Raw genomic sequence first — 13,473 nt, forward strand, 5'->3', positions numbered from 1 at the left:
GTTAAAATGTAAAAAAATGGCAAATTAACAACTCTAAAAATAAAACAAGCACCTACCAATGGGAATAAAATAGCTATAATAAAAAATAAAAAGTTAAGAAAACAAGCACTCGTCAAACAACAATTAACGACAGCATGACGGTGCAAAACTCATTGGTCCCAATCAAGGAAAATCACTATAGAAACAGGGGGCCTTGCCATGAAACTTTGGGTTCATCCTGCCAACCTGTGATCAACCTAGCTGGCCACTAGATTGATCCAGACTCTGGACAAGGAACTATAACATCGACTGGTGGGACTGTGTGTGTGACAGTGAGTGTGAATGCATATGCTAATTGCTGTATCTTCAATAAACGCGGCATATTGCCCTTTCCCCTGAAAACGATCCCGTGCGCTTCTTATAAGCATAACACTAGGACTAAATGTGCTTTGCTTTGCGGCGGCTGGTTGGTCCCGGTGTACATTGTTGCAGCCCCAGAAGGAAAGCAAAGCAATGAGGTTGTATCCTGGGCCCACGTGCAACGTTCAGAGGCCGTGCAAATCCAACCCCCCAGGCTGGAGGGAGACAGACGCAGGCCTCCACCTGTGAGAGGGGAGGGCCGGGAAGCTGGAAACTTGACATCCGTGCCCTCCAGGAGGCCCAGGGGAAATCCACGGTGCAGTTACCCTTGAAATTGTGACCCGCGGCACTTACCTGTTACATTCACACGGATGGAAGCCAGACACTCCTTTTCATCAATCTCATGCACAATCTTCAAATTCCCTGCAATGGCTTTGCTGGCGTTCGTCACGATGAACCGTCCGTTGGACACGGAGATGGGCCTGGTGAAGGAGCTGTTGTAAGGGTTTGATTTCCCTGAATGGATGACAGCTATCTTCATTCATGTCCCAGCCAAAGCGGGGGACCAGTACAGCATGACAAAGTGCTCTGAGCAGTTAAGGAGGTGTTGAATGCTGTTGCCCTCGGGCACAGAGATAGAGATTTCCTGTTGACATTGGCTGGGGCCTGGGAGAAGAAATCAACATTTCAGGTTGGCTTTGGGGAAGCCTGGAAGAAGTCAGACCCAGATCCAATGAGGGGAAGAGGGAAGGATACGTTACAGGGAGCGCTTTAGATATAGGGCGCAGACCCCGCAAAGGCTCAAGCAAATGTTGCACCGCGGGCGCAGCCCATGCGAGTCGCCCTCAGCTCGCTGCTCGAGAGAACGTCTATGCAGGAAAACGAGCCCTGCCACGCCGAACCGCAGGGTGGGTCTACACACCAACCAGATACTTGCAGCAGGCCCATGCCGACTGCAGGGCTGACAAATTGCCAGGTAGATTTGCACTCCCGTGAACGAGGAGAGTCTCGGAGCCCAAGCTCCTGTCTCAGCCCCAACATTTACACGGCTGTCTTTAGCGCCCTGCAAGCCCAAGTCAGCTGAGCCCGCCTCTGAGCCTGCTGGGAAAAGGGGGGAGAGAGCTTGGCAGTGTAGACGCACCCTGACTCGTGTTTGCGGAATCAGAGCCAAAATCACTAAACCGCACCAAGAGCTGCGCAGTGCCCAGCACAATGAGAGACCAGATCACCCCACACACCCCCCATGGTGTATCCCCACCCTCCCTCTCCAAATTGCCTCCCGGCACCTCCCCCCATTCTGGCCTCTGACTTCTGGAGCCTTTCCAGGGAAGCCTGCCCAGCACAGAGCTCCTTGGACGGCACTTACGGGGGTGCGGCACCGCTTGCCCTGCGCATAGAAATAAAAAAATCACAGGAAGATAGGCATGTTTTTTCCACTTCATAGTGCCTGAGCGAGAATTAGATGTGTTGGCACTACAGATGTCGGAGCTATGACATGAGCAGTAGAGACACTGCTTTTATCGCGCCTGTCACGCCGTCCCCCGTCCCTTCAGCCATCCGCCGCCCTTCCGGTGCGGAAACCCGCCTGCAGGGCGCCTGCGTGAAAAAACGCCTTCCAAACGCAGCCGAACAGCCAATGGGATTACGAGAAAAATCAGCCATTCCCTGCATCAGACCGTGTGTGCCCGATGGCAATAGGGCGACCAGTCAGCAAGCGTGAAAAATCGGGACGAGGGTGGGGAGTAACAGGAGCCTGTATAAGCAAAAGACCCAATAATCGGGACTGTCCCTATAAAATCAGGACATCTGGTCACCCTAAAAAGCAACAAAGAGTCCCGTGGTACCTTACAGACCAACAGATGTACTGGCGCATGAGCTTCCGTGGGTGAATAGCCACTTCGTCGGATGCACTGGTCACCCTAGATGGGAATGAAGGTGCCTAAATACACAGGAAAGGGGGCAATCTGTGTCACGGTGTTATAGGGAAGAAATATGTTTTACCCGCCAGCCCTCCAGCGCCCTGCTCCCCTCACTGCGCCCCCCGGCCGCCGGCCCGCAAAGCCCGGTAGCGCCGCCTCCGTTTTCAGCCCCCGACTCGCAGGGTGACCCGATGGCCCGATTTTGGGTTTTTGTCTTGTCCAGGCTCCTGTGGCCCCGCCCCCGCCCCCGCCCCGATGTTCCACACGTGCTGGCTGGTCGCCCTACGGCCTCGGCCCGGCGCGCGGCGCCCCGGGAAGGGGGGGGGTCCCCGGTGTGCGCGTGCTTAGCCCCGCCCCGCGCGGGAGTGACGGGGCGGGTCTAACGGGAACTGCCCGAAAGCTCCGCTGCTCGCGCCCAGGGGCCCAGCGGGAAAGGGCGGCCCCGGCCGGGGCCTCCCGGGCTCGGGGCGTTAAACCCGCCCGGGCGCCTTCCGCGGCTTGTTGGGAACCCACGTCAGCCCCGGGAGGGTGACCCCGCCCCGCCCCCGTGGCGCGCAGCGAGCGCGGGCGGCTTCACCTACCGCCCGAAACGCGAGTGTCCGCCACATCCTCCCGGCCCCGGCCTGCTCGCGCCCCGCCGCTTCCCGCCCCGCCCTCACGCCAACCGTTCCCCGAAGCCCCGCCCCGCCCCAGCTGCTCCCGAAGCCCCGCCCCTTCCCGCCCTCGCTCCAACTGCTCCCGAAGCCCCGCCCTCACGCCAACCGTTCCCCGAAGCCCCGCCCCGCCCCAGCTGCTCCCGAAGCCCCGCCCCTTCCCGCCCTCGCTCCAACTGCTCCCGAAGCCCCGCCCTCACGCCAACCGTTCCCCGAAGCCCCGCCCCGCCCCAGCTGCTCCCGAAGCCCCGCCCCTTCCCGCCCTCGCTCCAACTGCTCCCGAAGCCCCGCCCCCACGCCAACCGTTCCCCGAAGCCCCGCCCCGCCCCAGCTGCTGCCGAAGCCCCGCCCCTTCCCGCCCTCGCTCCAACTGCTCCCGAAGCCCCGCACCTTCCCGCCCCGCCCTCACTCCAACCGTTCCCCGAAGCCCCGCCCCAACTGCTCCCGAAGCCCCGCCCATTTAAGGCCCGCTCTCACTCTAACCGTTCCAGCAGCCCCGCCCCTTCCCACCTCCCCCCGCCTTCAGCTCTGCAGCGGGGGGGAGGGGCAGGTGCAGAGGCGCAGTGGGGGCGGGGAATTGCTGTGGTACCAGGTTCCCGTTGGCAGAACCCCCCCCCGCGCCCCCCCGGCTCTCCCCTCGGCCGCGGCTCCGCCCCAGGGCATCGGTCCCCGGGGGGCCCCCACTGGAGCCCTCGCCCCAAGGCCCCCCTGCCCCGCCCCCCCCGGGCCAGGTCCTGCCCAGGGCACCTCCCCGGCCGCTGAGCGGGAATTCCGGGCCCCCCCGCCAGGCCGCGGGGCCACGTGTTCCCGGGGGGCCCAGCCGGGCCGAGCTCAGCCCCCGGGGAGCGGGCGCCAGGCGCGTCCCCACCCGCCAGCCCTCGGGGCTGCTGGGGGCTTCGGCCGGGCAGGGCGACCAGCCCGCAAGTGGGGCGAATCGGGCCGGGGGTGGGGGCACGAGGAGCCCAGAGAAGAGAAAGCCCCAAATATCGGGACTGGCCCTATAAAATCAGGAGTCTGGTCACCGCCCGGCGGGCAGGGGACGTTCCCCAACTCCCGACAGGCCGCTGAGTGGCGCCGGGGGTGGGGGGAGGGGCTGTGATAACTAAACACCCCCCCCCAAGCCCCCACGTACCCCGCTCTGTCCGCCCTGCTCTGAACAGGGCTGGGGGCCTGAGAGCTCGGGGGGGGGGTAGCTAGAGCCGTAACCCAAGGGCTGGGGTGCGCCCCTCCGTACACAAGCATGGGGGGTGACAGGGGCTGCCCGATGGGGGGTGGGGCAAGGGGGCTGGGTACATCCCCCCCCCCCCCCGCCCCGGACGCTGCATGAGTGGCGTTCTCGCTCTCAGGCGTCAGGTGATGCCCCTAGGCAGACTGCGGGGGGGGCACTGACTCAAAGGGGGGGTCTTTGCCAGCCCCCACACACACACACCACCCCGTAGGGCGGGAGCTGGATGGAAATTCGAGCACAACAAACCCTGATTTGCAGGGAACGGCCTCTTGTTTATTAGACACAGACGGGACCGGGGGGGGGGTGGTTATTGGGGGGACTCCCCATCCTTCCTGCTGCTAACCAGGGTGGTGCAGCTTCTGGGGGCGGGTCAAAAAGAGCGGGCCCCTCCCTCACCTTGCAACTATTGGAGTGACATGGGGCACCCCTCAAATCTGTCACTTCAGAGATCCCCCAAACCTGCAGAGCTCTACAGCGCCCCCCCCCACAGGCAGTGACACCCCAAAACCAGACTGCATCCTGAGATGTGCTCACCTCAGAAGGCGGCCCTTACCCCCGTGCATCGTGGGAATCCCAAATCCAGGAGATGCCCCACTGCTGACACCCAAAAATGTAAGGATACACCCTCAAAATTCAAGGGGATACCCCAGATCAGGGTGACACCCCCACATTTAAGGCAACGCACTGAAATTCAAGAGGCTTTCCCCCAGATCAATGTGGCACCCCCAAATTTTAGGAGTTACCCCCAAATTCAAGGGGACCTCCCCAGATCAGGGTATCCTGGCAGTCTCCAAATGCCCCCCACCACCTGTCAGCTCAGCACCTGGCAGGCTCCTCACTGCACCCACTTGTGGGGTGCCCACCGGGGGGGTCCCCCACTTCCCGCAGAGGGGGAGGGGTGGGGATGGGGGAGGAGCTTGTGGCTGGGGGGGTTGCCATGGTTACCACCCCCCTGGCGCCACTCCGGCAGGGTACTCCGGGGAGACGGGGGGCAGGTAGCCAGGGGGATCTGGGGTCCAGAGGGGGGTGCCGTCCATGCCCGGGGTGGGCAGGGAGTCCCAGGGCAGGGGACACTGGCTAGGCCCCAGGGGGTTGTGGGTAATCGGGGCCCAGCTGGGGGGCAGCCCCAGATCTTCTGGGCCGGTGATGGGGTCAAAGAGGTCACTGGGGTCAGGGGTCAGAGAGGCCACACTCAGGCCCCAGCCAGGCCCCGATTCCGGGGCCACGAAGGCCTCGGCCACGCCCAGGAAGGAGCTGGCAGCTGGGTCGGGAGGCTCTGGGCCAGGACGCCGGGGTTCTGCGGGGGGCACGGGGTCCCTTGGGGCCTCCTGGGCCAGGATGGAGGAGGCCAGGCGGTGCGTCGAGGCTTCAATGTCAGCGAATTGCCTGGGGAGAGAAGAGAGGGGCTGTGAGCTTCCTGCAGCAGTGCCCTGAGGGGCTGCGAGCTTCCCCCAGCAGTGCTCTGAGGGGCTGTGAGCTTTCCCCAGCCATGCCCAAGGGGCTGCGAGCTTCCCCCAGCCGTGCCCTGAGGGGCTGCAAGCTTCCCCCAGCCGTGCCCAAGAGGCTGTGAGCTTCCCCCAGCAGTGCCCTGAGGGGCTGTGAGCTTCCCCCAGCCATGCCCTGAGGGGGGTGCGAGCTTCCCCCAGCCGTGCCCAAGGGGCTGTGAGCTTCCCCCAGCAGTGCCCTGAGGGGCTGTGAGCTTCCCCCAGCCATGCCCTGAGGGGGGGTGCGAGCTTCCCCCAGCCGTGCCCAAGGGGCTGTGAGCTTCCCCCAGCAGTGCCCTGAGGGGCTGTGAGCTTCCCCCAGCCATGCCCTGAGGGGGGTGCAAGCTTCCCCCAGCCGTGCCCAAGGGGCTGCGAGCTTCCCCCAGCCATGCCCAAGAGGCTGCGAGCTCCCGAGGGCTCCCACCTGCTGATCTGGTTGTGCAGGAACCGCCGGTGGTTCACCCGCCGCTTGCCAGGGCGGCTATTGCGGGGTCTCTGCAGCGTCCGCATCATGTGGGACGAGGCCAAGGTGACGAAGGTGAAGAGATCCCGGCCGCGCCCGTAGAGCGCCACCTGCTGGGGGGGCAGGAAGCTCAGGGACAGGCGCCCGCCCCGCTGCATCCCAGCTCCTGGAGGGGGGAGCTGCCAGGCAGAGCCCCCAGGCTGGGCGAGGCCGGCCCCCAACAGAGCCCTGCGGGAATAAATGACAGTTCTCAGCCCAGCAAGCCTGAGACGCCACAGAACCCCGGGGGTGGGGGCTGCGGGTCGGGAGTGAGGGGCACCGGCAAAGTGGGGGGAGCCCAGGGCTGGGCTAGCAGGGGCTGTGGGTCAGGAGTGAGGGGCACCGGCAGAGCTGGGGTGGGGGGGGAGCCCAGGGCTGGGCTGGGGGGGTCTCTGTCTCCGGAGAGGGGTCAGCCCCAGCCGCGAGGGGACAGCGCCTCCGGCTGGGCCCCCCAGGACACTTACTTGGTTCGGGGTCCAGGTGTGTGAGGAATCAGCCGCGGCCGCACCCCCAGTGCTGCGTGGGGGGAGGGGGCCGTTCAGTTCTCCCTGGGGGCCGCCCCCTTCTCACCTCCTGCCCCCCCAGCCCCGACCCTCCCAGGCAGCCCCGGCGCCGGCTCCGGTCTCTGGTGGGGCCGAGCGCCACTGAGAAAAGCACGAAGATGCTCAGAGAGTCACTGGCCGCTCCCCCCACCCCTCTGAGCCCCTCCTTCCTGCTCACCCCCCCTCTGCCCCCCAACTCCTGCGGGAATGGGGCACGGGGCCTTAGCCCCCAGGGGGCACCGTCTGCGAGCTGCCCCAGGGTGGGGGGGGTGGCTGGCTTGGGGGGGGTATGGCTCGGGGCCTCCCCCCTCCGGCAAAATCCCTCGCTGTGCTAGTTGGGGGGGCTGAGGGCAACCCCCTTTGACTCTAATAACAGGGGTGTCTTGACGGGGCCCCTCCCCTTATCCGTCTCTTTCCCTCCCTGGACCCCCATCAACCCCCCGAACCCTCCCCACCTCCCCCACCCTCCCCATCATCTCCTGCCCCCCCCTTCGGCTCCCCCCCATCTGCCCCCCTGCGCCAGCTGCCCAATTAGGACATTCTTTCCCCTGCGATGCGGCCCTGGCACTTAGCAGCAATTAGGGGCGTCTGGGGGCCGGGGGGAGCCACGTGCCGGCGGCTCCGTGGAGACGGGCTCAATGGGGCGCGCGGGGGCAGGAATCCGGCTGCACAAAGGGCCCCCCCCAACTCCCCCCTGCAGCCGGCGCCCGGCCACGCGCAGCGGTTAGAGCAATTGCTGGCAATTGGAGACTTAAGTGTCCGCCACCCCCCGCATCAGCGCCTGGGCCCATCTACCCCGACGTCCCCCCCCCCCCCGCATCAGCGCCTGGGCCCATCTACCCCCCCCCCGCCCCTCCCAGCATCAGCGCCTGGGCCCATCTACCCCAGCGTCCTGCCCCCTGCATCAGCCCTGGGACCAGCCCCTTCCCTGCCCCCCAGATCAGACCCATGGCCCATCTATCCCAGTGATCAGACCCATAGGCCCCTCTTGCCTCCAGCAGAGGGTAGCAGACACCCTTCCCCCCCATCACAGACACAGACACACATCTGCTTCCCCGCAGTTGGCTAAGCCAACCCCCCCGCCCCCCGCCTTGGCAAACACTGCCCCCCCTTCCTGGCTGGGGGAGATCAAAGCTCACCCGCCCCCCTCCCTGGCTCCCCTGCCCTTCGCAAGCAGGCAGCAAAATAAACTCAGGCTGGGAACAATGTCGCCTCTCATGTTAGCAGGGCCTTGCCGGGTGTGTGCACAGGAGGGGGGTCGGGGGGGCAGCGAAAATCCTCTGAGCGAGGAGGCCAGGATGCCTGGGTTCTTTCCTGGCCCTGGGAGAGGAGTGGTGTCTAGTGGTTAGAGCAGGGGGGCTGGGACCCAGGACTCCTGGGTTCTCTCCTGGCCCTGGAAGGAGAGTGGGGTCTAGTGGTTAGAGCGGGGGGGCTGGGAGCCAGGACTCCTGGGTTCTCTCCTGGCCCAGGGAGGGGAGTGGGGGCTAGTGGTTAGAGCAGGGGGCTATGAGGAGGGGGGAGGGTGTTTGTCTGTCTGTCTGGCCCCTCGCTGGTCTTTGGTGGTTTATTTTTCCACCAGGCTGGAGCCAAGCCGCCGCTGGCAGGGGAGCGCTGGGGCTGGGGCTGGGGCTGGCACCGGGAGGGAACCCCGCTGGCCCCCTGGCCCAGGCCTTAGCCAAGGCGGACATGAGCGGTGCCCAGGAATCGCGCGGCCCGTGGCCGTCACGCCTCAGCAGCAGGGCAAACGGCGCCAGGGCGGGCGAGGGGGGGGAAGAGAGTGAACTGGGGGGGGGGGGCGGCCAGATGCAGGGACCAAAAAAGAGCTGAAGTGGAGAGAGCCCCAGAGAAAGGGGGAGGGAGAAGAAACGGGGGGGCCATGGGGCAGGGCAGGCGGCTGGAGCAGGCGACTCTGTGCCCAGGTGAGGCCCAGCCAGCCCCATGGTCGGGAGGAGCCGGAGGCAGCATCCCCAGCCAGGCTCAGACCCTGCTGGGTGCCGTGCCAGGGTCTGCGAGGCAACCGGCTCCACCCGCCGGCCCCCACCCCACTCCCAGAGCTGGGGAGAAAACCCAGGAGTCCTGCCTCCCAGCCCAGCCCCCCTGCTCTAACCACTAGTCCCCACCCCCCTCCCAGAGCCAGGGAGAGAACCCAGGAGTCCGGGTTGGGCTGATATTTCTGTTGTTCATCCCCCCTGACCTGCTCCCGGGGGCAGGGAGCAGGTCAGGGGCTAGACAAACCCAGGAGGAACAGGCCTGTTTGCCGTGGGGGTCCCCGCTGCCTGCTAAAGCTAAAATTCCAGCATGGGGCAAACTGCCTCAGGGGACGTTCGTGCCCTGTCCCCGGATACCCCCCGCGGGAGTCCCTGCCCCCCCCAGCGCACCGCGAGCGCTTCCCAAAATTCCCTGCACCCGCTGGCGGCGACTCCCCGGCCGGGTAGCTCCCCACAGGGAGGGCAGGGTGGGCGTGCCCCGGGGCCCCGGAACTGGGGGCCATGGCCCCCCACTTTTTACCTGCCGCAAGGGCAAGCGACAGGGGGAGGGGAGGAGAGGAGTGGGGGGGGTCTCGGAGGGGGCGGCGCGGCCCAGCCCCCCCCCCCCCCAGTTTTAGCACCCGGCCACCGCTCCTGACGTGCACAGCCGGTTCCGCCGTGCGCCGCCGTGAGCAGGCTCCGCTTCATTTTGCAGTGTAGCCGCGGCATTAAACCAGAGCGGTTGCTCCATGCGGACGACTCTGCGGGGGGGCGGGGGGGCTGCTCCTGGGGAGAGCCCAGCGTGTTTGCTGAAGGGAGGGATTTACTCACATACCCACAGGCGGCCCTCAGAGCTGGGTGCCCGGCCTGAGCCCCAGCACAAAGGAAGCACTGTGGGGAGGGGCGATGGGCCCGGGGGGGGGGGCAGCAGGGGCCAGGGGCATTTTCCCTGAGACCAGCCGGGGGAGGATCTCTGGCTTGTTCCTCTCCCTGCGGTTCGGTTTGTCTCTGCGGGCGCGTCACCGACATTTCGGCAGGAAGTTTTTCCAAGGCAAACGCCCTGGATCCGGGCCTGGCCAGGTCCCTGTACCCAGACGGCTGCCTCAGGGCGGCACTAAGGGGTACGGTGCTGCAGGGAGTGGGGCGGGGTCTCAGCAGGGGGCGCTGGGCTGCGGGGAGCGGGGCGGGGGTCCAAGAGGGGGCGCTGTGCGGGGGGGGCCAGCAGGGGGCGCTGGGCTGCAGAGAGCAGGGCGGGGGTCCAATGGGAGGTGCTGGGCTAGGGGTGGCCAGCAGGGGGCGCTCTCCCCCCCAGTCAGTGCCAGCCCCGAGGCCCCACAGTGGCAATTTTCCGAGCCAACCGGAGATTTCCTGGTGCCAACGTTCCCTGGGTGCCAAGGGACGTTTTCCCTGGCCCAGCAATGGCCACTTTTCACTGGCCCCTCGTTTTCCTGCCTCGCTCTGCGTCTCTGGCCCTGTTTATTTCTCGCGCCCGCGGCTGGCGCTGACCCCAGCAGGGCCGCCTCACCCCGCGTTGCCATCTCGCCTTCCTCCTTGGGGGTCTTTTCTCCGAGTTCGTTCATCCCTTCTCCCTCCCTCCCGCGTGTTTCAGGGGCTCCCCCGTCCTTCCTTCCCCGACCCCTCTGTCAAGCCGCCCGGCCCGCCCGCCCCGTGGCTGGAAGAACCCGCTCGCTCTCTGCAGCTCACACAGAAGCCAGGAGCACGCGCCCCCCCGCCAGGGGCCGGCCCGGCTCAGCCCCACATACCGACCTAGCAGGGTGCGTGGAATGCGGACAGAGCAGACGGCGCAGGCCAGACACACACACACGCCCGCCCGCCAGCCGCGCATGCCCCCGCCCCAGCCAGGGCGCCGCCAGCTGCCGACCCCGCCGGACCCCGGGCGGCAGGGGGCACAAGGGCAGCGACAGGGCGATCGGACCCCCCCACACCAGCCCTTCCGGCACGGCTGGGGGCTTGGAGGGTCGCACGAGAGGCGCACCGGACAAAGCCATGGACTGAGAGAGCGACGGGATAGATCGATCGATAGATCTGGGGACAGACAGACAGGGGATCTGCAGGCCGGACAACTAGCCATACCGACTCTGCCGGCCGAGTGACATCTCCTCTCCTGCCGTCGGATCCAGCCCCGCGTCCAGCCCCCCAGCCATGGAGCCCCCCTCCAACCTGTCGTTCCCCTCCAACGGCTCGCTGCCGGGTGGGCTGCCGGAGGCGGCGGGGCTGAGCCTGCTGGGGGCGGCGGGGGCGGCCGGGAACCTGTACACGCTGGCGGTGGCGCGGGCCGGGGCCGTCCCCTCCCCGCTCCACGTCCACGTCGTCCACCTGGCGCTGGCCGACCTGCTGTACCTCGCCGGGGTGCCCTTCGTCGTGCACAACGGGCTGGCGCGGGACTGGTGCTTCGGCGAGGCCGGCTGCCGGGCCCTGCTCGGCCTGGACCTGCTCACCATGCACGCCAGCATCTTCCTGCTCACCCTGCTGAGCACCGAGCGGTGCCGGGCCGTGCGGCGCCCCTTCCGGGCCGCCCGCCGCTCCCCCGCCCGCCGCCGGGCCCTGGCCGCCGCCGCCTGGGCCGCCGCCTTCGCCCTGGCGCTGCCCATGATGCTGATGGTGCGGCAGGAGGAGCGGGCGGCGGGCGACGGGCGGGTGCGGCGGCTCTGCGTGCCCACCTGGCACGAGGCCCAGTACAAAACCTACCTGACCGTGCTCTTCGGCACCAGCATGGTGGGGCCCGGGCTGGCGCTCGGCTACCTCTACGGGCGGCTGGCGCGGGCCTACTGGCGCTCGCAGACCCGGGGGGTGCTGGGCCCCCGGCGGGAGCCGAAGCAGCGCGTCTTCCTCCTCGTTTTCCTCATCGTCGTGGCCTTCTGGGCCTGCTTCCTGCCCTTCTGGCTCTGGCAGCTGGTGCCCCTCTACAGCCCGGGCACGGCCGCCCGCCTGCCCGCGGCCACCGAGATCTACATCAACCACCTGGTCACCTGCCTGACCTACAGCAACAGCTGCATCAACCCCTTCCTCTACACGCTGCTGACCCGCAGCTACCGCGACTACCGGCGGGCGCGACGGGCCGGGCGCGGGGCGGCGCCGTGGGCACAGGGCGCGGGGCGCTGAGCAGCCAACAGACCTCCACAGGTAGGGGGCAGTGTGGGAGAGGGGCACTGCTGGGGGAAGATCGCAGCATTGGGGAGAGGTGCAGTGGGGCACTGCTGGGGGAAGATCACAGCATTGGGGAGAAGTGCCGTGGAGCACTGCTGGGGGAAGATCGCAGCACTGGAGAGAGGTGCCGTGGGGCACTGCTGGGGGAAGATCACAGCGCCGGGGAGACATGCCGTGAGGCACTGCTAGGGAAGATCGCAGCACTGTGGAGAGGTGCCACGAGGCACTGCTGGGGGAAGATCGCAGCATTTCTGGGAGGTGCTGCAGGGCACTGCTGGGGGAAGATTGCAGCGCTGGGGAGAGGTGCCGTGGGGCACTGCTGGGGGAAGATTGCAGCGCTGGGGAGAGATGCTGTGGGGCACTCCTGGGGAAGATCGCAGCACTGGAGAGAGGTGTCATGGGGCACTGCTGGGGGAAGATCACAGCGCCGGAGAGACGTGCCGTGAGGCACTGCTAGGGAAGATCGCAGCACTGTGGAGAGGTGCCACGAGGCACTGCTGGGGGAAGATCGCAGCATTTCTGGGAGATGCTGCAGGGCACTGCTGGGGGAAGATCGCTGTGCTGGGGAGAGGTGCCATGGGGCACTGCTGGGAGAAGATCGCAGCACCGGGGAGAGGTGCCGCGGGGCACTGTTGGGGAAGATCGCAGCACTGGGGAGAGGTGCCGTGGGGCACTGCTGGGGGAAGATCGCAGCACCGGGGAGAGGTGCCGCGGGGCACTGCTGGGGGAAGATCGCAGCACCGGGGAGAGGTGCAGTGGGGCACTGCTGGGGGAAGATCGCAGCACCCGGGGAGAGGTGCCGCGGGACACTGCTGGGGGAAGATCGCAGCACCCGGGGAGAGGTGCCATGGGGCACTGCTGGGGGAAGATCGCAGCGCTGTGGAGAGGTGCTGCGGGGCACTGCTGGGGGAAGATCGCAGCACCGGGGAGAGGTGCAGTGGGGCACTGCTGGGGGAAGATCGCAGCACCCGGGGAGAGGTGCCGCGGGACACTGCTGGGGGAAGATCGCAGCACCCGGGGAGAGGTGCTGCGGGGCACTGCTGGGGGAAGATCGCAGCACCAAGGAGAGGTGCCATGGGGCACTGCTGGGGGAAGATCGCAGCGCTGTGGAGAGGTGCTGCGGGACACTGCTGGGGGAAGATGGCAGCATTTCTGGGAGGTGCTGCAGGGCACTGCTGGAGGAAGCTCGCAGCTGTGGAATCCCCAGCTCTTGTCCAGCCCTAAGCCAGGGGGGCGGGAATGGAATGGGGCACGAGGTTTCCCCTCTAGGGGGCGCCAGCCCCCTTAGCAGCCATATGTCTCCCCCACACTGCCAGAGCTGGACCTTGGGTCGGGGGGAGGGGAGCTGCTGGCATGGCCCCCCCCCCCCCAGTGCCCTCACACATGCGGCTGGCTCTGAGACCCCTTCTCTCTGCACCCCTAGGAGCGGCGCCCCCTGCAGCCGGGCCCTGGACACGGCCCCACCTCGCCTGCTGCCCCATGAGGATGATGCATCAGCCCCCAGCGACCCCTCGACCCCACGCAGCCGGGACTGGAGGAAAAAGGAACAGGCCCAGCGAGAAACAAGGCGCCAGGACTCCTGGGTTCTCCGCAGCCAGCTGCGCTGGGAGGGAAGGGACGGGGGGCAGGGCTCCTGGGTTCTCCGCAGCCAGCTGCGCTGGGAGGGAAGGG

General features: G+C 66.9%; 2 protein-coding genes across 3 annotated transcripts; one reads left to right on the top strand and one right to left on the bottom strand.

Moving 5' to 3' along the window:
- Positions 1-4,467: 4,467 nt before the first annotated feature.
- Positions 4,468-13,323, top strand: LOC123350473 (urotensin-2 receptor-like). Of its 2 annotated transcripts, none has more exons than XR_006573766.1 (2): positions 4,468-4,751; positions 13,226-13,323. XR_006573766.1 is itself a non-coding variant. In XM_044989091.1 (2 exons), the coding sequence occupies exon 1, from the start codon at positions 10,798-10,800 to the stop codon at positions 11,755-11,757; it is 960 nt and encodes a 319-aa protein (XP_044845026.1). In that variant the 5' UTR covers positions 10,773-10,797; the 3' UTR covers positions 11,758-11,778; positions 13,226-13,315. The 2 variants fall into 2 exon arrangements, 1 of the variants encoding a protein (XP_044845026.1); XM_044989091.1 differs by lacking the exon at positions 4,468-4,751 and adding an exon at positions 10,773-11,778 and having other exon boundaries at positions 13,226-13,315.
- Positions 5,081-6,695, bottom strand: LOC123350474 (uncharacterized protein C19orf85-like). The gene is made up of 3 exons (XM_044989092.1): positions 6,590-6,695; positions 6,048-6,314; positions 5,081-5,525 (listed from the first exon to the last, which is right to left on the bottom strand). Exons 2-3 carry the CDS (start codon positions 6,242-6,244, stop codon positions 5,081-5,083), a joined length of 642 nt encoding a protein of 213 aa, XP_044845027.1. The 5' UTR covers positions 6,245-6,314; positions 6,590-6,695.
- Positions 13,324-13,473: the final 150 nt, after the last annotated feature.

Source organism: Mauremys mutica, chromosome 15 (genome assembly GCF_020497125.1).
Source record: "Mauremys mutica isolate MM-2020 ecotype Southern chromosome 15, ASM2049712v1, whole genome shotgun sequence".
Lineage (NCBI taxonomy): Eukaryota > Metazoa > Chordata > Testudines > Geoemydidae > Mauremys > Mauremys mutica.